Raw genomic sequence first — 25,685 nt, 5'->3', positions numbered from 1 at the left:
TACCACAATGACAGTGAAGTCTTGCTTGTAATCATTATCTTCCCATAGAATGATTTTTTAAAGCCCTCTTATACTGCATTTGTGTGTGTATGTGTGTGTGTACACGGACACAAAGGTTGCCCATTAAGGAGGCTTTTAATATGTGAATATATATCTACACACATACAATTAAGCAGTTTCAGTGCTCCTCCACTTTACAGTCGTGTTTTATTCTGATGATGAACACTGTTTACAAGCAGGGAATGGCAGAGAATGAACGGCACATAGGTTGTGTGATTGCTCTGCTTGTTTCTCAGCTATCTTTAGAAGCAGAGGTTGGAAGGTGTCTCCCGCTCTCACCATATCTAGCCGCAGGGTGGAGTCAGCTACTGGGACTCTTTCGTGATGGATGTTAGGCTGACAAGTTTTTTAAGACCTCGGGTGATGAAGACTCACACCTTCAGCTCCTCTGTCCATACTTTGGAAAAATTGGGTTCTAACATCTAATGTAGGTAAACCAGTGAGAAAAAACTAAAAGATAACACGCAGGAGAAGAGAGAGGGAGAAAACTTAAAAGCCTGCACTGCTTCACAGTCTCACTTTTTCATTAGCGTTTGAGCTACCATTTAATCCGTGCTATGTAAACAATGGTGTCGCTGCCTTCACGTTTCTGAGCAAGATTAGCATACTAAGTACGAATTGCAGAGAGTCATTAACAAGTAATCTGTTCTGGCCATTCAGCGGTAATGAACATAAGCACTTCTTGCCTTGGAAAGCACAACAATAACTGAACTCCAAGTGAAAATTTCCATTTTAATGGCACTGCACACACACAGCGTTCCCAAAGTGCAGCAAGGTTCTGGGGTATAACAAGTGCTGCGCACTGTGAAGCAGTGTGGACAGCATATTAATTGTGCTAGGACAGCCTATGAATTCCAAAGGACAACATATTAACTGTAGTAGGAAAAGGTACAAGGTGTGTAACTGATCCTTGGCGAGGCACTGCCTGTGTGCTTTGAGCAATTTATGTACAGCGTAATATCCCCACAAATGTGTGTAAAGTGATGCTTGCACGTTTGTAAACTTTAAAAGTCTTTGGATTTGTTTTAAAATGGAAACATTGGAAGGTCAGAGTTTAGTTCTGACAGTGCTGTTTGCATTCACTGCGAGCTGGTGGAGAAAGAGTTCTTCCTCAGCTCTTGTCTGCTAGTAAAGTATTTTCTCAAGGCGCGTGTGGGAAACCTTCCAGTAAATAATTATGGAGTAATCGGCCTGGGGAATAAATTTATTTCCAGCCCCTATGATCTTTATGCCCTGAGCCAATAGGGTTTGTTTTCTTCCTTGAAACTTCTTGAAATTTTCTTTTTTGGCGTTTAGCTTTTTGCCAGGCCATGTTTTAAAAGGGTGGGGGGGGGAGGGGGCGACCCAGAGATTGTCCATTCCCTAGAGACCTTATTTCTGCATTAGGCAAAACTTTAAAGAAGTCCAAGCTCCACTGAAAGAGCACAAAAACTTAATTTAGGGTATGGTTTCCCTTGCTCTACTGAACAAATGTCCTGATGCAGCTCATACTTGTTATTTCCTGGTGTTAGTAATTCTTTCTCCAAACAACTCCTGTTTTATAGTGGTGATTACAGTTTACATCGTCACAAGACCAGAGAGAAGAAAAGCAGAACTTCATCAATGTTAGGCAAGCTCTCAGAGATTGCAAGTTTCAACCAAGGAAAGTCTAGTTGACTGGAGAGGGCTGGGTGATAGGTTGGACTGGAAGGTCTCTTCCAACCTGGTTGATTCTATGATTCTATATGAATATGATTGCTGCAGGTAATTATGCTCAAACAAGAACTGTAAAGGTTGAAAACAATGCCCTGTTCCTTCCTAGAAAAAACCAAAACCCAACCACAGCTGTATTTCTGCTGTAGATAGGAGCAGTACATCTGTTCATTGGCTATTCCATATGACTTCAGAGTCTGAAGCTGATACTAAACAGTTAGGTAATGTCATATTTATGACAAGCACCATTGACCCTGATTGTCATTCTGCATAAAGAGGATGTGTGTTATAGTAGGGTCTAATGCATCCTAAATGTGGAAATATTTATGTATTTATTGTCTCTCAGCAGGACTCTTGCAAGTGATGCACAAAGGATTAACCTTCTAAGTTAGAAAGGTGACTTGCTGTTACTTAATTGATAACTTAGTATTTTGGCAGGTTATCTGGAAGACAGTTTAATCTTTTGAGTCCTGAAGGCAGTGCTTCCTGGCTATGTTCTCACACTGACAAAGTAACTGACACCCTTCTGTGTTTGTTGACAGCTAGTTTTATATCAAAAAGAATTTAAGGAGCACCAAGAGTTCTGCTTTTCACCTCTCACCTTGTCTCAAAGAATTTACTTTTTCATATGTCTAGCAACTCCTAAGTTCTAGGGCAGTGGACAGCTACAGCTGTCAAATGTCTCAGCTTTCTTTAGCTAAACCTGGATTTTCTAGGGTTTAAGTCTGCTCTGGAAGATCTAAGCAGTGTGTGTTTCTACAAACAATCTGCTCTGCTGTGCAAGGAGATTTTTCTCAAGTGGCTAAAACCCCCCAACAGATAGTGCTTAAAATTCCCCATCAAAACAGCAAGGCTAGGGAAGAGATTTGATGTAGTGGTACTCTTTTCTGGTGAGAAGAGTGAGCCAGGGTGGAACAACAGCTCCATTATTTTGTACCTAACCTGTTTGATAGTTGGCATTATCAAAAAGAGGAGTGATGGTTCCATCTTTCCACTCAATGAGGATCTCTCCATGCCTCAAGGAAGGAGAGCGAGATGGTGAAAGGTATGGCTGGGGACTTCTTCGTAAGAGAGCTGGCTCCCTTAAGTCAACTCTGCTGCTGTGGGCTGGGGAACTCTTCAGAGCAGAGAGAATTTTCTTCTTCCTAGGATAAGAAAGGAGAGGGTGTGTAGTTGCATCTTCCTGTCTCTTGGTTGCTTCTCCAGTTCAATTGTTTCAGCAACCACAGTCTCATATTCCCGAGACTCTCAGGGATGGTATGAGGTGTGTAGCGGAGAAGGAACCAACATTAGTGGCTGCATGTGGATGCATCTGGGACAGTGAGTGGGAGAGAGAAACAGGGTGGCAGAGAAATCAACAAGGACGAAATCATGGGTGTGCAGACCCATCTGCTCAGAGGCAGACTTCTAATGTGGGATGGGGAAGGGTGCCAAGACCAAGACACCCTTGGTGTGAAATACTGAGCAGGGAAGTGGCAAACCAAATGAACCTGAATCTTACTTGTTGTAATGAACATTCAGTGTCAGTATTATTAATCCCAGAATGAATGCCAAGGGGCTGAGGACCAGCATGGCTGTCTTCCAGTTTGTGCCTGAAAGGATATTATAGAAAACAAACATGTTTGCTGTACTTACCCACATTGTTATCAAATAGCCATGATTGCCACTGAAGACACCTTTAATGTTCCTGAAGACTAGCAGGTAACAGGAGAAGTGCTTTGTCAGTGAGATCAACACCGTGCAGCTGTATTACACTGCCTGGCATACCTTGGTTGAAGATGATCCAAAAAAGGTTTTCTTTCTTGCAATGAAAGCAATAACTATTCACGTTTCTCTGTTCTGCAGCTCTCTGATAGAAAATAACAGGGGCTGGAGGAAGCACCAGTTCTAGTGTGTTTCTACTTCTCCTGGTGAGCTGGGACAAAGCATTTTCCCATTTTTGCTCACTTTTGAACTCCAGGCCTGGGAATATTTGTTTAATCTTTAAAATTAAGTTTTTTGAACAGGCAATTTGTTGCCTTTGTTCCCAGCCGAGAATCCTTAGTGGGACCCAGGGCAACTCTGTAGTGATGCAAAGGTCAGGGCCACTGATCAACATTTAACCACCTGGTTTCTTCCTCCTCTGGCTGGAGAAGGTGGTCTGCTGGACCTACCTGCAAGCCTGGCCCCAGCATTTTTTCCTCGATTTCCATGGTGCTTTTTAGAGTGATTGTGAGACACATCTAGGGGAAGAAGCAGAGAGACTCATGTTAGCAGCTTCCATTGCTGGAGTGGAGGATGCATTACAACCCCAAATCTTCTTTGTGTAGAGGTGTAAGAGAAAAGGAAACTTGTTCCTCAGCTTTCCCTAGTCACAGATATTTTTTTGCTCCTACAATATGTGGTGGTTGTGCCTCCACATTAAAACTACAGCTATATCACTGAACCAGTTGCCAAGGCAAGCTTCTCAAGATGTGTGAGAGCAAAGCCTTGAAGCACTCAGTGGTACACATGGAAGTTCTTCAGAAGAACAGAGGTACTTACCACCACTGTGTGGTGGAGGGGCCAAAGCCCCAAAACAGAGGCCTCTCTATGCCTCTACATGCCTGGACATGTTTTTCTGCCAGGACCCATGGTAGTAAAGAAGGTTGTGTAAAACACACACACCCAGCCTGTGTATCCCTGGGGTCCGCCCAGGTGATCCCCATGTTTGGGAGGGTCCAGGCAACCAGCTTCTGCCTATTAAGATAAGGTTTGGGCTTACTGCCAACCTGATTGGTCACTTTAGATGGCCAAAAGGGCCACGAATCTCGGCTCGGAGTCTATAAAGAGGGGTGCAAAGGAGCACCACGTGTTCAGAGTGTTCAGAGGTTCGGACTTAGCTGTTTAAGCTCAGCTCTCTGATCCATATAGCAGCCTCCTGCTGGCCTGACCTGCATGCAAGGCCTAGACATAGGATTCAGCCCTCACTTACTTGCATACTCACCGAGGCTCAGCCCTCTTGCATTGGTCTCGACTCGCAGTTAACCTGCCTGCGAATCTTTGGAAGCAGAGCACATTCACGCCTGCACTTGATACATATATGGGGAGCCAAGAGCCCCCTAAGCCAAGTCTCCCAGCAGCCTGGCACACATTGCATGCCCGCTGCTATAGCCTAAGGGAAGGCAGACCTTCCAGACTGTCTGCAAACCCACAAACACAGCCTGCTAGCTGTGAGAAGACCGTGCCAGAAGCTGCACGGACAAATCCTCCTCCTGCACCTGGAAATCCTGCCAGCTGATCATCGCTGGACACACAGCATCCAGAAGACCAGCAGCATTGAGGCAGAGACCACTTCACACCAGGAGAGAAGGTCAGAGAAATCCTGTTTACCCCAGAGACTGGGAACACTTATCATTTTCCTGCAAGCCAGGAAGATTCCAGCCTCACCAAGACCCGAATACTGGGCACGCTGTGACACGATCCCAAGAGGGTGATTAATATTTAAGAGCAGCACATCTGAGTAAGCTTTGATTCCTTTGTAAAATAAATTATCTCTGCCTTAGAGCAGACACAGTTTCAGCCAGCCCCTACTGGGCAGACAGTATAGTTGTTAAGCAGGCATTAGGCCTAAGGGAATCTTTCTCTCTGTCTATAGCTGATAATTTGATAATCAATAATCCAATCCCTGTACATAAATACATCATATCCTAATTGTTTTCACAACCATGCATTAGAACTATTCAGTGGTTGGGGGTGGCACAAATTTGTAAACATTAATTTTAATAAATAATTTTATAAAAAATTAATACTGCCCCAAATTAATTTCTCACCTCCCCCTACTAAGGGAGGCACAGAGAAATCCCCCTCCGTAACACACTGAAAGTGCCTGTGTAATCTCTAGGTGCCACTCAGACTTTCCATCCTGCTGTTTTCACAGATACATTCAGAAAAGAAAAGTACTCACCCTCGTTTGATGGTAGGTGTGCCTGTTTAGTCTTCACTGGAGATACTGTGCTAACAAATTTGTTAGCCAGAGGTGGGTCAGTCAAGCTCACAGAAGATTCTTTGCCTGTGGCATGCGTCTTTGATGAATCAATGATTTTAGCTTGGAAGGAAATAAAGATGTTTGTAATTATAATTTACATTTTGTTCATTACATTCAGTGCCTGTCAAGGGAAAGGAATCCAGCCCTGCCACATTAGTCCTCTACCCTGCATGATGAACAGTGCATAAGGCAACAGCAATCACTCTCCCCTGTGCTCCAGGGGCCTTCAACTCTCACAGATTCCAAAGATAAAATGATGCAATCCACAGGCAAAACAGAATTTGTTTTCTGGTGATAAATAAGGTCTAGAAGTTATGAATGCCACACCAGCTGTGAAGGATGAGGCGTGAGGAAGAGGTAAGTAGAAGAAGCATCACAATGGGCTTATGGAAGAAATGGGCTCATGGTTCATACTTCTTACAAGGCTCAGTGAGGTCCTTTGCCTTGGTGATGTTTCTGCAGAATTAAGGTACCTGAGCAGCAACTGCTTCTAGAGTAGTAGTTGTGTGAAATCTTGTGGCAGCAATAGTCATTGCTGTCCTGCACTGATGTGTGTATCAAGATCAGGAAACACACATCTGCAGGGATCCCATCTGCCTATTCCAGCTCCATCTGTGTCATGAACATTGCTGGGCATAATTTATTGGGCAACTAACCTGACAAAGTAAAAGTTGTCTGTTGGTGGTCAGTGGCAACTTGGATAAGGAAGGCTTGAATAAACACACAGGATTTTGATGCTGATCCTGAATAGTCATGTTCCCTCCAGCAGGCTTTGAACCATGGGGCTGGTAGGAAAATGAGCAGTTTGCACAAGGCAATCTGACTGGCACAACCTGGTTCAAAGCCTGCTCTGTGTTTACTCTCACAGCCTTATATGGGGAGCCTGGCTCTGAGGCAGCCCTGGGCTGCCAGGAACATTGCCTTGGGGAGCACAAGCACCTTTTCCACATACCTCTTTCCCACATATGAAATGTTCCATGTTTTTCCTAGCCTGTATTTAACTACCTTATTGTGGTATCTAATTTGCATTTGCTGTTTTTACCTTCATGTTAAACAAAAGCTATCACTTGTGACTACTGTGATAATTACATGCTAACCTTCTAGTGGGTTATGAATCCTTGGTAAAAATACCATCTTATCTGCAAATGACAGTCTGAAAAGCTATTGTATATTAATTTTATAATTAGATGTTGTTTTTTTGTGTCAAAAGGGTATACTCATATGTTTGCTTATGCCAGCCAGATCCACCATATTTTCTCTGTACTCATTTTTGCAAAGCTGAAAGTGTCACTGGGAGCCATCAACCTTTAAGGTAAGGAGTAAACTTATTTAAAGGAAATCATTTCCCCTGATGAATGTTTTGAACCTCATCACCTGCAGAATGAACAAACACAGAGAAACCATTACAAATGCCTGCTCTTTTCTGGTCCCTGGGGTGGAAGAAGGGAGAGGAGGTGAGGATGAGGATGAGGACAAGAATCCAGTGTGATTTTCAGGTCTTGGTTCTGCACATAACTTCACAACAAATGTCCTGAAACTTTCTTTACAAAGAGGACTAAACTAAAGAGGGAAGCAGACTGGACCATGAATTATTAGTGGTTGGCAATGAACTTCACTGACCATCTGACAAACGATGACAGTCACACATCTTGGTACAATGACCATGCTTGATGTCTGTTAGCCTGATGTCTAATGCCTAAAGCTATGACAGGACAGGGATGTTTTTTGTGTCGAGTCTTGGCAGAGGATAATGAACACTCATGAAGGCAGATGCAAGATTCTTTTTAGCAAGGACCAGGGTTGCAAAAGTGATATTATAAATCAGATTTTTAATTCTTTTGTATGTCATGCTTTAGGTTTTCCTAATGCAAAGTGAGGGCACTGCTTTGACTATCTCCCAACACTTGCTGTGTTCACTTGTCTCTTTATGGCTGCACTAGGCAGGAGGAGCAAGGTTCACTCCTGAGGACCGTGAGAGCATGGCAGGAGGGTTAGAACCATGCCTTCATTAGTGATAAGTGAACTGTCAGAGTCTAGCAGGAGATAATTAGTGTGTTGCTTAGAAACTGAAGCAACAATTTCTTGTTTCAAATATGTCTGCTTCTCAACAATTCATGCAAGTTTAAAAAGCTTTTAGCTGCCTTTGCTTTTCATGTTACCAAAAATCCCTTCGAAGTGCCCTGACTTTATGGGACTTCTTTGGTTGATTTGGACTCAAGAGGCTCAAGCAATCCTAACTATTCCTACACTTGGGCACTGATTCAGGTGAGCTTTCCAAAGTACTGGGCTGTGTCATTGGAAGTGCAGCTGGAGGCTCTAAGTCTGGTCCTGTAAGGTGTAACACATCTTCAGGAAAACACTGAACAGCAGCTACTTGTGGCACCAATGGGTTGGGCTGACTTGGAAGCATTTGGTATCTCTCCAGATAGGAACAAAATGAATATGAGTTAAAATGATGGATGCAAGCCTGCTGTTAGATGGCTTGGATAACATGTAAGGTTAGATGTTATTTGCTGCTAAATCTACCTCATCTTACTTTCATAGACCCACACATGTGTGTGGATAGCTTGTTGTGTTGGCTTGCTGGGCCTCAGAGCTCTTGGCTGGGCAGCAGCACAGATAGTTTCATCTGCTAACGTCTTCCATCTGCTGAATTTATTCTTCTCCCTTGAGGCAAAGATGCTGTGGCCACCTTCCTTGGTGCTGAGGTGGAAGCCCAAGCTCTGCAGAGTCAAGTGTCCTTTCTTGCTGCAGGACCACACTTGGTGTTCCCATTCCCCACACGGTTCCAGCTTGACCAAAGCATATTCCTGCATCTTGTGGGCTGACAAGCACTGCTTTGTTTGGATGCTGACAATGGTCCTGGTGGCAGGGTCCCAGCTCCACTGCTGCCTTCGGGAGTGTGCCTTGCAGTCAGCCAGGCTGATGCTGTTGGCCTGATGGTGGGAGATGCAAATGCACTTTTCCTGACGGGTGTTCCGTATGAGGAAGCCTCTTCCTTCTGCTACTGTGGTACAATCAGAGCCTGGTTTAGTACTGTGTGTGTCTGAGGCCCACACATCTTCCAAGCACCAGACATGGTAAATGCCCTGGGGAAGGGGAGATGAAACTCTCCAGTTCTTCCCTGGATGGACGTGCCTAGATAAACACATCCCCTAGTGTCCTAATTCTCCAGAATGACATTTCACAGGGTCACAGGATGTTAAGGGTTGGAAGGGACCTCCACAGATCATTGAGTCCAACCTCCCTGCCAGAGCATGACCATAGAATCTAGCTCGAGTTACACAGGAACACATCCAGACAGGTCTTGAAAGTCTCCAGAGAAGGAGACTCCACAGCATCTCTGGACAGCCTGTCCCAGTGCTGTGTCCCTTACAGTAAAGAAGTTCTTCCTCATGCTAAGATGGAAGTTCCTGTACTGTAGTTTATACCCATTGCCCCTTGTCCTGTCACAGGGCACAACTGGGAAGAATTTGTCCCCTTCCTCTTGTCACCCAGCCCCCAGATATTTATAAACATTAGTTAGATGTCTTCACCAGACCAAAAAGCACCCAGGTCCCTCAGTCTCTCCTGAAAGAATCATAGAATCAACCAGGTTGGAAGACACCTTCAAGATCAGCCAGTCCAACCTAGCACCCAGGCCTGTCCAGTCAGCTACACCATGGCACTAAGTGCCCCATCCAGTCTTTTCTTGAACACCTCCAGGGACAGCGAATCATAGGGCAGTGCTCCAGCCCCTTAATCATCTTTGTAGCCCTGTTTCTTTAAAATACAGGGCATGCAAAGAGAGAAGGATAGCAAGGAGATAGCCTATGTAACTAACGGTGGGAAACTCACCATCCTTGGAAAGTTATACTACTGGGAGATGCTTGCTTGTGTATGTTTGACTCAGTATGCCACCTTGGGAGTGAAGAGATCACCTACACAAGCTGGACATCCACAAATTCATGAGCCCTGGTGGGGTGCACCCATAACTGCTGATGAGATTGGCTACAGTTATTGCTAAGCCACTCTTCATCCTTTATAAAAGGTCAGAGAGAAGAGGGGAAGTGCCTGGTGACTTGAGGAGTGCCAGCATCACTCCAGTCTTTAAAAGTGGCAAGAAGGAAGACCCAGGAACTACAGGCCAGTCAGCCTCACTTCCGTCCCTGGAAAGGTGGTGGAGCAGAACAGCTCATTCTGGAGGTCATCTCTAAGTGTGTGGAAGGAAAGATTGTCAGAGGTAGTCAGCATGGATTTACCAAGGGGAAATACTATTTTGCCAATCTGATAGCCTTCTATGATGGTGTGACCAGCTGGGTAATGGAGGAGAGAGCAGTGAATGACTTCAGTAAGGTATTTCACACTGTTTCCCATAACATCCTCAGAGGGAAGCCTAGGAAGTGTGGCTTTGGTGAGTGGTCACTGAGGTGGATTGAGAACTGCCTGAATGACAGAACTCAGAGGATTGTGATCAGTGATGCAGAGTACAGTTGGGGGCCTGTGGTGAGTGATGTTCCCCAGAGGTCAGAACTGTGCCCAGTCTTGTTCAACATATTCATCAATGACCTGGAGAAAGGAAAGAGTTTGATGATGATGCAAAACTGGGAGGAAGTGGCTGACATACCAGAAGGCTGCACTGCAATTCAGGGAGACCTGGACAGACTGGAGAGCTGGGCAATATGGAACCTCAAGAGAGTCCACAAAGGCATGTGTAGCATCCTGCACCTGGGGAAAAGTAATCTCATGCATCAGTAGAGGTTAGGGGCTGATCTGCTGGAAAGCTGCTCCATAGAGAAGCACTTGGGAGTGCTGGTGTACAACAAGTTCATCTTGACCCATCAGTGTGCTCTCATGGCCAAGATGATCAAAGTTATTCTGGGTTGCATGAATAAGAATGTGGCCCAGCAGGTTAAGAGAGGTTCTTCTACCTCTCTGCTCTGGTAAGATTGCATCTGGAGTATTGTCTCTGTTTCTGGGCTGCCCAGTTCAGGAGAAGGGGACTTCTGGAGAGAGTCCAACAGGGGGCCTCAAGGATGGCTAGGGGACTGGAGAATCTCTTACAAGAGAGGCTGAGAGACCTGGGGCTTTTCATCCTGGAAAAGAGAAGACTGAGAAAGGATCTCACAATTGCACATAAATATCTAAAGGGTGATGGTCAAGAGAATGGGCTCTTTTAAGTGGTGGCCAGTAACAAGATGAAGGGCTTGGGGTACAAACTAGAACACAGGAAGTTTCGCTTGAACTTTAGGAGAAACTATTTTAAGGGAGATGGAGTACTGGAAAAGGCTGCCCAGAGAGACTGTGATGTGTCATTCTCTGGACACTTTCAAAACTCATCTGGGCATTTTTCTGTGCAACTAAATCTAGGTGTATGTGCATTAGAAAGCAGGTTAGCCTAGATGATCTCCAGAGGTCCATTGCAACCCCTAGTGTTCTGTGATTCTGTAACCAGTTATAGCCATAAATAGATATCCATCCTCCCCTGGCCTTTAATAGCAATGGGTCCTAAAAAATCTTAAAACTTGTGATGAATAGTCTAGAATCATGGAATCATTATATTATCATAGAATGCTGGGTTGCAAGGGACCTCAAGGATCACATCAACCTGATCTCCTTTTATGATCAGGTTCCCTGCCTGGTGAATGTGGGGCAGGCTGTGGATGTAGTCTACCTGGACTTCAGCAAAGCCTTTGACAGTGTCTGCCACAAGAGGCTCCTGGCCAAGCTGGCAGATCATAGCTTGGACAGATTCACTCTGTGCTGGATCAAGAACTGGCTGGATGGCAGAGCCCAGAGAGTGGTGGTGAATGGTGCCACATCCAGTTGGCAGCTGTCACTAGTGGTGTTCCCCAAGGATCAGTGCTGGGCCCAGTCCTGTTCAATATCTTTGTTGATGATCTGGATGAGGGGATTGAGTCCAGCATCAGTAAGTTTGCAGATGACACCAAGCTAGGAGCAGGTGTTGATCTGTTGGAAGGTAGGAGAGCCCTGCAGAGGGACCTGGCCAGGCTGGATGGGTGGGCAGAGGCCAATGGGATGAGATTGAACAAGGCCAAGTGCAGGGTTCTGCACTTTGGCCACAACAACCCCAAGCAGTGCTACAGGCTGGGGACAGAGTGTCTGGAGAACAGCCAGGAGGAAAGGGACCTGGGGGTACTGATAGACAGTAGCTGAAGATGAGGCAGCAGTGTGCCCAGGTGGCCAGGAGAGCCAATGGCATCCTGGCCTGCATCAGGAACAGTGTGGCCAGTAGGACAAGGGAGGTTATTCTTGCCCTGTGCTCAGCACTGGTCAGGCCACACCTTGAGTGCTGTGTCCAGTTCTGGGCCCCTCAGTTCAAGAGAGATGTTGAGGTGCTGGAATGTGTCCAGAGAAGGGCAACAAAGCTGGTGAGGGGCCTGGAGCACCAATCCTATGAGGAGAGGCTGAGGGAGCTGGGGTTGTTTAGCCTGGAGAAGAGGAGGCTCAGGGGTGACCTCATTGCTGTCTACAACTACCTGAAGGGGCATTGTAGCCAGGTGGGGGTTGGCCTCTTCTCCCAGGCAACCAGCAATAGAACAAGGGGACACAGTCTCAAGTTGTGCCAGGGTAGGTCTAGGCTGGATGTTAGGAGGAAGTTGTTGCCAGCGAGAGTGATTGGCATTGGAATGAGTGCCCAGGGAGGTGGTGGAGGCACCGTCCCTGGAGGTGTTCAAGCAAAGCCTGGATGAGGCACTTAGTGCCATGGTCTAGTTGACTGGCTAGGGCTGGGTGCTAGGTTGGACTGGATGACCTTGGAGGTCTCTTTCAACCTGGTTGATTCTATGATTCTATGATTCAATCCTTTAGTCCAAATCATTGATAAAGATATTACAGAGAGCAGGCCCCAATACTGAACCCTGGGAAATACCTCTCCAACTGGATTTAATTCTGTTCACCATTGTTCTTTGGGCTCAGACATCCAGATAATGTTTTACACAACAGAGTGTCCAACTGTCCAACCCTTGAGCAGCCAGTTCTCCAGGTAGATGCCGTGGGAGGCAGTGTCAAAGGCTTCCCAAAAGCCCAGGTAGATAAATATCATCCTGTTAGCTGGACAAATGCCCCTGTTTTCAGTACCAAATCATCAGGCGTGGCTTGTGAACATCCTGACCAAAATACTAGATGCGAAACCATACATCACCAATGCAGGTGTATCTTCTGCTTTGTGTTTTATGCCTAAAGCAGAGGGGTAGAAATCAAAGTTTTGAGTTTCTGCACATTCTGAGAAACACTTAATTTTAATTGCAGTTCATACATAGTAACGCCCAGGTTTTGGCAGTGACTCTTTTTGACTCTTTTTCCTCAGGAGCCAGAGTTACAAAAGCCTCATCAGCATACGGTATCGGGCACAGAGAGTATCAGGAGGCTGAAAAGTGATGTTAGGCAAGAATGCAGATGTTTATCTAAACAATGATTTCTGCAGAGCTTCCCCTCCCACAGCAGAGAACAATACTTTTCCTGAGTAACAAGCATTTGTCTTGGTACCTGAAAGAACTACTTACAGTGTAAACAGAAGCCAGTACAACATACCAAGGCTATGAACAATAGCTTACAAGAGCTCCTCTATTTTGTCTCAGGAAATTCTAGGGGTCTGCTAGATTAGCAGTGCCTGGCAGTAGTAAATAGGAAACAGCTCAGAGCTTTCTGCTCAGTTTGACTGTGCAGGGAAAAGCAGCCAGAAAACACAGTACCACTCCTGCACCGGCTCTGAAATGTGGATGGATGTATCCATGATGGAATATTGAGTTTCATGGAGCTGTGACAGCCACTCAGACAGGCAACTCCTGCCAAGCCCATATATCTAAATGGAAATTAAGCTCTGTGGACAGCTTGTGAGTCCTGTCCCTTATTGAAGCCTGGAGTGAGGGAAGATGTGTAATGCGCTTCAGGCTTGAGTTTCCAAAGGCAGGAGAATCATAGAATCATATAATCAACCAGGTTGGAAGAGACCTCCAAGATCATCCAGTCCAACCTAGCACCCAGCCCTAGCCAGTCAACTAGACCATGGCACTAAGTGCCTCATCCAGGCTTTACTATTTACTTTACTTTTCTGTCCATATAGAAATGTCCATATAGTACCTCATAACCTTTAGAAAGCTCAAGGGGATGAATGATGTCTCCTCACCACATTTTTTCCTAAGACACTAAGTCCAGGATTCTCACTTCTTTGCTTCACATTAACTGGGATGAGCCCATTTCCTACACAGTGGTTGGAGAGCTGCATAAAAATGTGACAGAGGGATGTGAGAACTGTGATGGGTCAGGTAAAATATCTGCTGAGGCCAGTATGCTGTCTCCAGCACTGGCCACTAGTATTTGCTCATAGAATCATAGAATCAACCAGGTTGGAAGGGACCAAGGCACTTGGCCTTGTTAAATCTCATCCCATTGGCCTCTGCCCACCCATCCAGCCTGACCAGGTCCCTCTGCAGGGCTCTCCTACCCTCCAACAGATCAACACCTGCTCTTAAGGACCTTGATGAAAGAATCTTACCAAAGGCCTATGAAAATGCAGCACAAGGTCTGGATTAGTCCACCACATTTATGCACTCATTGGTGCCATATTGCCATAAAGGAGTCCATTGGTGCTGAAGCTGATTTAGGTAGTAGTTTATGTACTTCTTAGAAGGGTAAAAAAAGGTCATCTTTACTTTTCTGTAACTCATTGTCTATGACATCTGTGCTGGTCTTTCACCACAGATTATTATCCTTTTTCTTTTTCTTTTTCTTTCTTCCTCTGATGACAATTTTTCTTTATAACATTCCTGCAGTGGCAGTGGGGTTGGACTGGATGATCTTTCCAGGTCCCCTCCAGCCCCTGACGTTCTGTGACTCTGTGATTTATCAGACTACAGAGAGCTACTGCTTTGTGAGGACCTCCTTGATCATGTCTACAGTGAACACAAGCAGACTTTCAACTCTGCCTTGCCTTGGTTATCCTTTTTGCATTTACATCAATCAGTTATTGGCTGCCTTACCCCCATCTAACTCCTACTTCAGATAAGTTTGAAAATGTATGCTTGTATAGAATCACAGAATCATATTGCAAGTGCTGGAAGGGACCTCAAGGAGCATCTATTTCCGACTCCTCTGCCCTGGGCAGCGACACCTCACACTGGATCAGGTTGCTCAGACCCCCATCCAGCCTGCCCTTAAAGACCCCTAAGGATGGGACTCCCACCATCTCCCTGGACAACCTGTCCCAGTGTCTCACTACCCTCAAGGTGAAGAACATTCTCCTAGCATCCAATCTGAATCTACCCATTTCTGGTCTTGCTCCTTTCCCCCTAGTCCTATCACTACCTGCCACCCTAAAATGTCCCTCACCAGCTTTCCTGTAGTTCCCTTTCACATACTGGAAGGCCACAATAATGTCTCCTTGGAGCTTTCTCCTCTCCAGACTGAACAGCCCCAACTCTCTCGGTCTCTCTTCATAGGAGAGGTGCTCCAGCTCTCTGATCCCTGAGCCCTGTAGTTGTTATGCTGTCTCTAGCTTGCTCCTCTAAATCTTTTTCTCACATGTTATTAAACATGCCAGGATATCTTTTTCTTTCTTCTTTTCTCCTCCCTCTCCCCCCCCCCCCCCCCCCCCCCCCCCCAACCACCTTGCTTAGTGATAACTACCAATTTGGACATTTAATTGAAGAAAACCTTTTGAAGAGCACTGTTTTTTTAACTCATCCAGCACACTGGTGTTTTGTTCTCTGTGCACAGTCTCCAGTGGTATACATTGCTCTCTAAAGAGTTGCTGTGTTACCTGTTAGCAGCAAGAATTGTGTACCCCCGTGATCAGAGAATCACAGAATCACAGATTGTCAGGGGCTGGAAGGTACCTCAAAAGATCTTCCAACTCCCCTGCCACAGCAGGATCACCTAGACCAGGTCATACTGGAACACACCCAGGCAGGTTTTGAATATCTCCAGAGAGGGAGACTCCACAACCCCCCTGGGCAGCCTGTTCCACTGCTCTGTCACCCTCACAGGGAAAAACTTCTTCATCAGGTTCACATGAAACCTCATAGAATCATAGAATCATAGAATCAACCAGGTTGGAAGAGACCTCCAAGATCATCCAGTCCAACCTAGCACCCAGCCCTATCCAATCAACTAGACCATGGCACTAAGTGCCTCATCCAGGCTTTTCTTGAACACCTCCAGGGACAGTGGCTCCACCACCTTCCTGGGCAGCCCATTCCAATGGGAAATCACTCATATGCCTCAACTTCCGCCCAAGATCCCTTGTCCTGCCATCTCTATAAAGTTGGTTACCAACAGCCAGTTGGCTATCAACAGGATTGAACTTTGCCAGCCAAGATGCATGCTAATATCTGTTCTACAGGACCAGCTGTACATTATTGCTTTCCTCAGGCTGAGATGTGCTAAGGGAGCAACTTAGATACAGGTAACTGGCAGCAGTTACTGCACAGGCTTCACACAGTCATCATGGGTAGAGTCACAAATAAAGCTGGAGTATTTTTGCTTCAGGATGCATGTCAGGCACCAGGAGTCCTTACCCAGGAGGCAAAATTGCTTTTTTTCCCCTCAATATTGCCAAGTCACACTACCCAACAGCCCTAAGGTCACCAAGCATAACATTTCCCTGGAGCAAGCAGGGAATCCAAGGCACTCACTCCCTGGGGATGGATCTCAGTGTCTCTGGAAAATGCCAGCCTCACCCACAGAACCTGAGTAGATGCCTGCACTGAGCTGCTGATGCTTGAACATTTTTGCCTCTTCTTATTTTTAGGAACAAAATAAACAATTTCTAGCAAAGGCACTTAATGGCAGCTCATCTGTCCTATGGCACTGCTGCTCTGTCTGGTTACAAGAAAAAAAAAAATCAGGCAAATATAGCCTCTTGCTTCTATGCAGCATGACCACCCCTGGGACACACTGTTCCTTGTAGGATTAGGAGCAAAAATACATGCAACGTTCCTAGTTAAGGTAATGTCACCAGGAAAGTCTTGGTAACCAGTAATCCCCATCTGTGGCCAGTAGGATGAGGGAGGTTATTCTTCCTCTGTACCCAACACTGGTCAGGCCACACCTTGAGTATTGTGTCCAGTTCTGGGCCACTAATTCAAGAGGGATGTGGAGGTGCTAGAACGTGTCCAGAGAAGGGCAACAAAGCTGGTGAAAAGCCTGGAACACAAACCCTATGAGGAGAGGCTGAGGGAGCTGGGGGTGTTTAGCCTGGAGAAGAGGAGGCTCAGGGGGGACCTCATTGCTGTCTACAACTACCTGAAGGGAGTCTGTAGCCAGGTGGGGGTTGGTCTCTTCTGCCAGGCAACCAGCAACAGAACAAGGGGACACAGTCTCAAGTTGTGCTGAGGGAAGTATAGGCTGGATGTTAGGAGGAAGTTGTTGGCAGAGAGAGTGATTGGCATTGGAATGGGCTGCCCAGGGAGGTGGTGGAGGCACCATCCCTGGATACGTTCAAGTAAAGCCTGGATGAAGCACTTAGTGCCATGGTCTAATTGATTGGACAGGGCTGGGTGCTAGGTTGGGCTGGAAGATCCTGGAGGTCTCTTCCAACCTGGTTGAGTCTATGATTCTATGATTCTATCTGCCTTTGAAAGCTTCTGCTGTTTATAAGCAGTGTCTGCAGATCAGTGCCATTTGCAAATTATTTGGGAGGTGAGCTGCTCCCTGTACATATTGTGCAAAGGGAAGGGATAAGTCACAGTAAAACACCCCAGGTCACCTGATAATATTGTAATCCACTTTGGCCTGTTCTGCCCTCCATGGTGAGGGTTCCTAAGTCTTGAAAAATGCTTTAATTAGTTTGATTCCTCTTGCCAAACAGGTGTTTTCTGTAGGGCGAAGACAAGCACTGAGTCACTGTCAGGAATTTACCTTTTCCTGTTTCTACCTGTCCTTGAAGGCAGGCATCCATCTGTGGCAGCCACATCACCTTCTACAGGGATTGCTTTGTGGGGACATCACACAGCCCTGGAGAGCTCCAAAGCAGGGTTTTTCTGGGGTATCACTATATGACAGCAGATAATCACAAGTCATGCAGGCTGTGGCAACAGAGGCTTGGAGAGATGTCTCCAAGCTGTTCCTGCTGCATCCACCCATAATGAGCACAGCACTAGGGAGGGTACATATGCTGTGGCCAAGAGCCAGCAATACCATAGCCTAAGTTATGGTGCAACGAGCCAGAGAGTTTCCTGCTCAGGATAATCTGTGTCCACTGTTTGCTACTGCAGGTGACTGAAGCTTCTCTACAGAGCATGCACCCATGGGGACAGACTCACACTGTCCTTGTATTCTCCTATATGCTGCATATGTTTGCCTCCTTGCATACCTCTTCCTGAGTATTAGGTCTCTCAGGATTTAGGATGCCCTCATCCTGCCCTCACTGCTAGAGCCCACCCTGGTGATGCAACACTACCTTGTTTTCTATCAGACCCCTCACTCAGATGCAGATTCAGGACTAAATGTAGAGTGGGCCTTTTATAGCACATCTACAAAACCAGGCAGACTAGAAAGAAGAAGGCTGGCTGAAGGCAGAAGAGACTTGAATGTGACTAGCTATAGGAACAGGAACAATTTCCTATGATGATCTGAAGTAACCATATCCTGCCAAGTGTGATTCAGAAATTCATCCAGATGTTGCTTCTGAACAGGAAGGCAAGTTCTTTCTGAGCTGCCCCGGGCCCAGAAGGCTGTTTCTACCTCCTGCAGAGAGTAAGGACCCAGCAGAAATGAGAAGATATAATAACAGAAGAACAAATCTCCCAGTTAAGGCAAGAGTGTTCACCATGCAGGTGGTGCTCAGTCCAAGATATTGTCCTGCACATGCCCTTTTAGGAATGTTCTACTGAATCTAACTAAAGCAAGCAGCTTGAGATGCTCTCAGGCACAGACAGAAAAGGCCCTGAGTAAATGAGCAGAAGCAGATGCCCATCAGCAACTCCACATGAAAAGATCTCACTCCACCCAAGGAAGCAAGCCCTTCTCCTCTTGCTCTTAGGAGACTACCCCCAGGATCTGCTCTTGTTAGAGTGGTGTGGTGATGCAGGTGTGTTTGCTTAAAGGCAGAAAGTCCAAATATACACAGGAAAATGGTAAGCTGAGCGCTCTGTTGTTTGTTTTCCTCAGTTTCATGCCCAAGCCATGGCATGAAGTGATATTAAGTTTTTTTTTTGCAAAACAGACTGTTGACTGAAACCATCATAAATTTTATTTTGGCCTGATGTCTCTCAGCCTACAACTATGTTTACTTGGATCTAAAGCTTAGACATGCAAATGTCCACAACAGAGCAGTGGACATGACCAGTCTGCCTATGGAAAGGATGGTGCTGGATGGAGCTTGGTGAGGTTCTGTTGGTAAGCAAAGAGGCATCTTCCCATTGGGGCCATCAGGAGAGGCAGGACTGGAGGAAGGTGAGCAGGTATCTGGCAATGGGGAGCTCTGGGTTTATGGGAGCACAGCTTCCATCAGGCAGCAGATCAGCTGTGATGAAGCTATGTCACTTGTACAGAGAAGTCAACGAAACCTCCTGGTAACTGCCAGCAACTAGCTGGCTTGTCAGAGCGAGTATCTCATTGCAAATACTTGGTCTGTACTCAGATTATTTTCCAGTAACATCTCTCTCCAGGAGTGGTTCCCAGCTCTCATTTCGGGCAGCCACGAAGGACTGCTTTCTTAAGAATATCTTCTTGTTGCTTGACCAACAAGGCTTCACAGCTTTCCAGATTACTACAATGCCTGGTTCTAGCCAGGTGTCCCAGCAAATGCCCCTGGAGCACAGCAGCTACAGGAAAAGAAAGGAAGTTTTGGCATGGAGAACCATATAGACAAATGATGGGAGGTAGGGGAGGTTGGTGAAATCAGCAGGGAGCTGATGCACATAGGGAAAACCAAAACCAACCCCTTTGGGGATATGATGGAAGTCTGTAAAATCCACAAAGGTCTGGAGATCACAGGCAGAGACTGACTGATCAAATGCTGATTCCAGGTGAGACCAGGGGCACAAGGAAATGCTTGTAGCTTGCAGGAGGTGGTTCTGCATCTAGCAGCCATCTAGAAGCCATGCATCCTTGCTGCCAGGGGAGAGCCTCACAAGCCAAGGATGAAGATGTGATAGCTGCTTAACAGTTAAATACACCAATGTCTGGAAATCCCCCAAGGAGAAAATAACTGGAAGCTGGAAGTATCAGAAGTATCAGATAAAGTTTGGGTTTCTGTCTCTTCAGTACAAGATATTTAAGGCTGCCTTAGCAGAGTGGGACATAAGGGATCAGAGAGCATCCAGCACCACACATGGACTTGGTAGGGAGGAGATCAGCTCCTGGGATCCAGAGTCAGGACAGAATGCCAAGCAGAACCAACACCAGCCTCACACTTGGTGCATAAGAATGAAGAGCCCATGTTAAATACAGTATTATTTCAGCAGTTTTCTTTCTGATTATACGTGCACAGATAGGACTTCTCATTGCCTGTCATACCTCACTGCATTGTCTTTACACTTGGCTCATTATGAAAACACTTCATCTCCCTCCCTGCTTTGAGGCTTTTCAAAGAACTCACTGTCAGGACCAGTTTAAATAATTCCAGAATTTCCAATCTCCAGTCAGAAACTAAACCCTCTCAAGTCTGTTGAGAGCAAGCACCTCTGCCTTGCCAGCAGCCTTAAAACTCAGCAATCCCAGGCAGGATAGGATGGGGATAGGATGCTGCAGGGAAAGATCATCTCTAAGCAAGAACATGTTTGCTCTCTGCTCTTTGAGCTTGCTTTAGGCAGTGCCAGGTACTGGTGAGATAAATTCCTTTATTGTGAAACAGTTGTGGTTTTATTAGTGGTCTGGCTGACCATGCATATGCACCAAAAACATTTCACTGGAATGGCAAAGAAATGTCCTGTGGAAATGTCCTGGGATCCCCCTGAATTTACTGATAAAATATAGCCACATGGCTCCTGTTTTATGGCAGCACTAAAGAAGCACTTTTGTACAACACCAGACAAGGTCTACGTTGGAGTGAGAGAAAGAGCAAGACTCTGAAGGCTGCTTTGCCCTCCTACCATCCCACCATGGTGTCACCTCCAGGTCCTAGTAAGACCTCTTGTAAATTCTGAAAGATGTGTATGTGTCCTCACCCCTTGCTACCACAGTGACATATCCTCAGTCTGGATCTCTAAAGGAAGAGAGAGGCTTAAATCATTACATTTACTTTACCTGACAAGATTTGGGGTGCAAACTCCAGCAGTACATGGAGCAAAAATCAAATGTGTAGGGGCACAAACCTTCCATTTAACCTGGATGCAGTGCAAACTGCTTCAAACAGCCCAGGGAATGTGCATGTAGAGATTGTGAAGCAGGGCACTGAAAGAAGCTGGTCTGAGCTGCCAGTCTGAAGTTTGTCTTTAACAAAGATGCTAGCTGTGCAGCCCAGATAGTTGTAGTCCTCTTTCCTAAGAAGCTTGGAAAGCTCTGAAGAGCTGGGAAACTGCAGGGCTGTTCTTGCAGCTTCAGTGACTGAATGAGCCTTGAAGTACTTCAGGGATTGATTAAGTCCCTTTCAACGTGGTATTTCAGGCAAAGAAGCAAGAGAACTGTGTATTAGATCACGGGCTTTGCTGTTTTAAAGGAAAACAGGTGCTGCTCTCTGCCTCTGGTGGGGTGGGCAAGACCACAGGTAGCACCACTCCTTGGTAGGCGTTTCTGAATAGCACCTCTCCAGATCTGCAGGATGATGCTCAGCAGGACTTCTGCTTTCCCATGCATGTCAAAACCAAGGCTGCTCCCATTCAAAATGCTCCAGTATATGACCAGGATACAGGATTCAAGAGACCTCAGCAAGCAGCTGAATGTTAACACAAGCCATTACCAAGTTTGGTCCTTGAAGAAGTGCAAGGTGCAGGCTGCAATACCCCAGCATATGCCACTCCCAGCTGACCACCACGGGAGCAGGACTAACGCAATGGGATCCTGCTCCTCTTCCAGCAACCCTCTCCCATGCTACCGGCAAGCTCTGAGCCCACTCACATCTGCTGCAAAGGAGCAGTTGGTTAGGAAGCAGAATGCTTCAGAGGTCAGAGCGCCTGCCTCACCCTCAGAGCAGGTTTATTCATCCACTACTCTTAGCAGTTCAAAAGAGCTCTATGAAAGCAGCCAGCGTGATGCCGTGGTGTCCCTGGCCAAATCATCCCAGCATCGTGCCAGCCTGTCTCTCATTCTCCTGTACCTTTGTGCTTAATCCCGTTTAAAAGGACACTTTGAAATGTGACCTCAGGCACTTAGTTTTACAGCCGGTGGGTTCAGAGCTTTGCAGCCCAAGAAACACTTCAGTAGGAAAGCAGGTTAAAACCCGGGAGGCAGTTCAGTTCCCACTATTCAGCTACTCCAAAGGAGAAAAGACTTACCCTCAAGCCAAGGAAGAAGGCAAATGCATCCCAGGCTCAGCCTGAAAAGCTCCATGGTCTGCCAACACAGCGGGAGAGAAGGAGCTCCTGAAGCCTGTTGCCCACAGGGAGTGCCAGGCAGCTCACTTTCCCCCCTTCCTCTGTCATTCACGGCAGGAAAACCTGCTGGGAAGAGAAAAACTCTTTTGTCCGGCACTGGAGGCTTGGCAGCTGGCTTATCAGCTAAGGATCAGCTGGTGGCTCGTCCTGCTCAGTGGTTATCCCGTAGGAGAAATCATATGACGAGCCACAGCGAGGTGGGGGGGGGGGGAGGGGGACACACACGACGACACGACGACACGACGACGACGCTGAACCGAGGTGCTCGCAGCTGCCGAGCTCGGCTCCTTAGCAGCCGCGGCTGCTGCCAGCGCCGAGAGCCGAATGCTAAGCAGGCTGGCAGGCTGCCTCCAGCAGGGCTGGGAGCAGGAGAGGATGCAGGGCTGGCCAGGCAAGAAAACGCAGATTTCGGCAGGAGTGATGGAGGGGCGTGGGATGCGTCTGCTGAAACCCTGCACTCAGCTGTGTTGTCAAAGGGTCCCTTCTCTCTTTAAGGAGAATTGTTTCTGCCAAGACGAATTTAAGCACAATTATAGGTCACAGCAAAGCTAAAAGTTTGCAAACCGCCTGGGGAGGTGGCATGGGTGGGTGGTGGTGTCCTGGAGCTGGAGGGTGATATGAAGTCCTGGTCGGGGAGCAGAGTCCTGCTGCTAGTCTGCCCTGGTGCTGACTCTGAGGGTTGCTTAGTCTGAACCTGGCTTTTCATGCAACAGCTTGGGCTCTGCACCAGGGAAAACAGTAAGGAACTTGACACCATCTCCCACAGCATCCTTGCAGCTAAACCGAGGCAGTGTGGTCTGGATGATCCAGTAGTGAGGTGGATTGGGAACTGGTTGAAGGAAAGAAGTCAGAGAGTTGTGGTCAGTAGGACAGAGTCTAGTTGAGGAAGCTTGTATCTAGTGGAGTCCCTCAGGGGTCGGCACTGGGACCAGTACTATTTAATATATTCACCAGTGACCTGGATGAGGGCACAGAGTGCACTGTGAGCAAGTCTGCTGATGACACAAAGCTGGGTGCAGGGGCTGACACACAGGAGGGTTGTGCTGCCATTCAGCAAGGCTTAGACAGGCTGAAGAGTTGGTCAGGGAGAAATTGAATGAAATCCAACAAGGGCAAGTGTAGAATCTTGCACCTAGGAAAAAAGCAACCCCAGGGATCAGTATAGGTTGTGGACTGGCCTATTGAAGAGCAACAAAAAAAGAGAGGCATCCGAGGGTCCTGGTGGATAGAAGGATGACCATGAGCCAGCAATGCACTCTTGGGGCCAAGAAGACCAATGGTATCCTGGGGTGCATTAGAAGGGCTGTGGTTAGTAGATGGAGAGAGGTTCTCCCATCTGCCCTCTACTCTGTCCTGGTGAGGCCACATCTGGAATGTTGTGTCCAGTTCTGGGCCACTCAGTTCAAGGACAGGGAACAGCTTGAAAGAGTCCATCACAGAGCCACAAATTTGTCAAATTAAGTGTTGGTACCCATGCAAGGGCATGGATTTGCATCGAGCCTTGCAAAGATGCAGTTCCCCCTGTGCCCAGCTTCAGAGTAATGTCTCCCAGCTTTTAATCTCTCAGAGTGGAGGTCTGACTTCAAACTGAGCCAGCTTCTTCCCAGGTCAGTGCAGATATGGCACAGTCATTGTGGTGGAGGAGCCCAAAAATGAGGCTTCACCATGCCTCCACATGCCCGGACTTGTTTTTCTGCCAGGACCCATGAGACAGCAAACAAATTGTGTAACACACACACGCCCAGCCCGTGTGCCCCTGAGGTCCGGGCAGGTAATCCCCTTTTGGGAGGTCCAGGCATGTCTCTACTGCCTATTGGGGCGAGGTTTGGCTTACAGCCAACCTGATTGGTCCAACGAGCCATGAATCTCTGCCCAGAGTCCGTAAAGAGGAGTGCACAGCAGCACCACGTGGTCAGACGGTCCAGGCTGTTTACCAGTTCAGAAGCTTAGAGCACACAGACTCAGCTCTGATCCACAGCAGCATCCTGCTGCCCTGACCTGCTTGCATGGCCTAGACACAGGATCTGGCCTTACTCACTTGCAAGCATTACAGAGGATCAGACCTCATGCATTGATCTCAAGGTGCAGTCAAGCTACCTGTGAGCCCTCTGAGAAGCAGCAGAGCACATTCATGCCTGCACCATACATATATGGGGAGCCGATAGCCCCTGCCTAATCCTAGAACTATCTTGATTTGTCTACGGAGCTCGTCTCCCTGCAGCCCAGCATAAATACTGCTTGCCAGTTAATCCTGTAACTCTGGAAAGACCCAGGCCAGCAGACCCTCAGACTGTCTGCAAACCTGCAAACGCAGCCTGCTAGCTGTGAGACCGTGTCAGAGGCTACACAGACAAATCCTTCTCCTGCACCTGGGAATTCCTGCCAGCTGATCACCCCTGGACACGCGCAGCATCCAGAAGCTGCAGCTCCAAGGCAGAGACCACTCCAGGAGAGAAGGTTAGAGAAAACTCTATTTAACCCAGAGACTGGGATCCCTTATCATCCCTGCAAGCCGGGACAGACTCCAGCTGCAAAGACCCCAGGTACTGGGCACATGCTGAGACAGAATCCCGGGAGGGTGATTAATGATTAATACTTAAGAACAACACATCTAAGTAAGTTTTAATACCTTTGTAATATAAGTTGTCTCTACCTAAAGAGCACACAGCGCTTCAGCCCTTGCTGGGCAAACACTAGAGTTGTTAAGGGGCATTAAGCCTAAGAAAAATTTCTCTCTGTCTATAATTGTTAATAATCTGATATTTCCATTTGGTAATCAATCCCTGTAAATATATCCCAAGCTATTTTCATAACTTTGCATACGAACCTGATTTCATAGTGGTTGGGGGTGGTGTAAACTTGTACATATAAATTTTAATAAATAATTTTATAAAAAATCAAAACTCCCTCAAATTAATTTCTCACCTCCCCCTAACAGAGGAGGAACAGAAAAAGCCCCTCCACAACAGTCATATGGACAAACAAAAGGGAAGGTTTGGGCATGTTCTTGCCCTGGCAATGTTTATCCTGCTGTGCTAGTTTGAAGCCAGCTAGAATGTTTTGGTGAGAAGGATTAGATCACAGGCTGTGAAAGAGAAACAAATGATGATATCTACTTCTCATCACTGAGGTGTATAAGAACAAGAATCCAAACACAGATAAGGGAGTTGCTCTCTGCCTGAGCTCTGAGCTGCATTTCTCTCCAACCTCACTTACCACCTCTCTGATTAATCCACTTGCTTCCTGACTCCCCTGGCTGACCTCCATTTCTTCCTTGGGGCACAAGGTAACATCTAGGGTAAGGTAGAAGGGTGGGAGAAGGTGGAAGAGTGGTTGGGAGCCCCTCCTGGGGACTCAGGTTTCTGGGAGGGCTGTTGTGTTTCTGTATTACCTTTTAACTTGAACATTTCTGTCTATAACTGTATATACTGTAAATACCTGCTTGTATATTG

General features: G+C 46.8%; 1 protein-coding gene across 1 annotated transcript; it reads right to left on the bottom strand.

Moving 5' to 3' along the window:
- Positions 1-132: 132 nt before the first annotated feature.
- Positions 133-22,386, bottom strand: LOC135173505 (uncharacterized). The gene is made up of 7 exons (XM_064140455.1): positions 22,135-22,386; positions 8,295-8,765; positions 5,678-5,818; positions 3,906-3,974; positions 3,254-3,344; positions 2,695-2,897; positions 133-482 (listed from the first exon to the last, which is right to left on the bottom strand). Exons 1-7 carry the CDS (start codon positions 22,187-22,189, stop codon positions 409-411), a joined length of 1,104 nt encoding a protein of 367 aa, XP_063996525.1. The 5' UTR covers positions 22,190-22,386; the 3' UTR covers positions 133-408.
- Positions 22,387-25,685: the final 3,299 nt, after the last annotated feature.

This window comes from Pogoniulus pusillus, chromosome Z, assembly GCF_015220805.1.
Source record: "Pogoniulus pusillus isolate bPogPus1 chromosome Z, bPogPus1.pri, whole genome shotgun sequence".
Lineage (NCBI taxonomy): Eukaryota > Metazoa > Chordata > Aves > Piciformes > Lybiidae > Pogoniulus > Pogoniulus pusillus.
This window is presented reverse-complemented; position numbering and strand designations above follow the sequence as displayed.

Excerpts from the sequence above, each read along its gene's own strand:
- LOC135173505 (XM_064140455.1), bottom strand. The coding sequence starts at position 22,189 with ATGGAGCTTTTCAGGCTGAGCCTGGGATGCATTTGCCTTCTTCCTTGG. Across the intron at positions 3,975-5,677 it reads ACACCTACCATCAAACGAGG|ATGTGTCTCACAATCACTCT; the intron begins GTGAGTACTTTT and ends TTCTTCCCCTAG. Across the intron at positions 2,898-3,253 it reads CTGAATGTTCATTACAACAA|GAAGAAGAAAATTCTCTCTG; the intron begins GTAAGATTCAGG and ends TTCTTATCCTAG.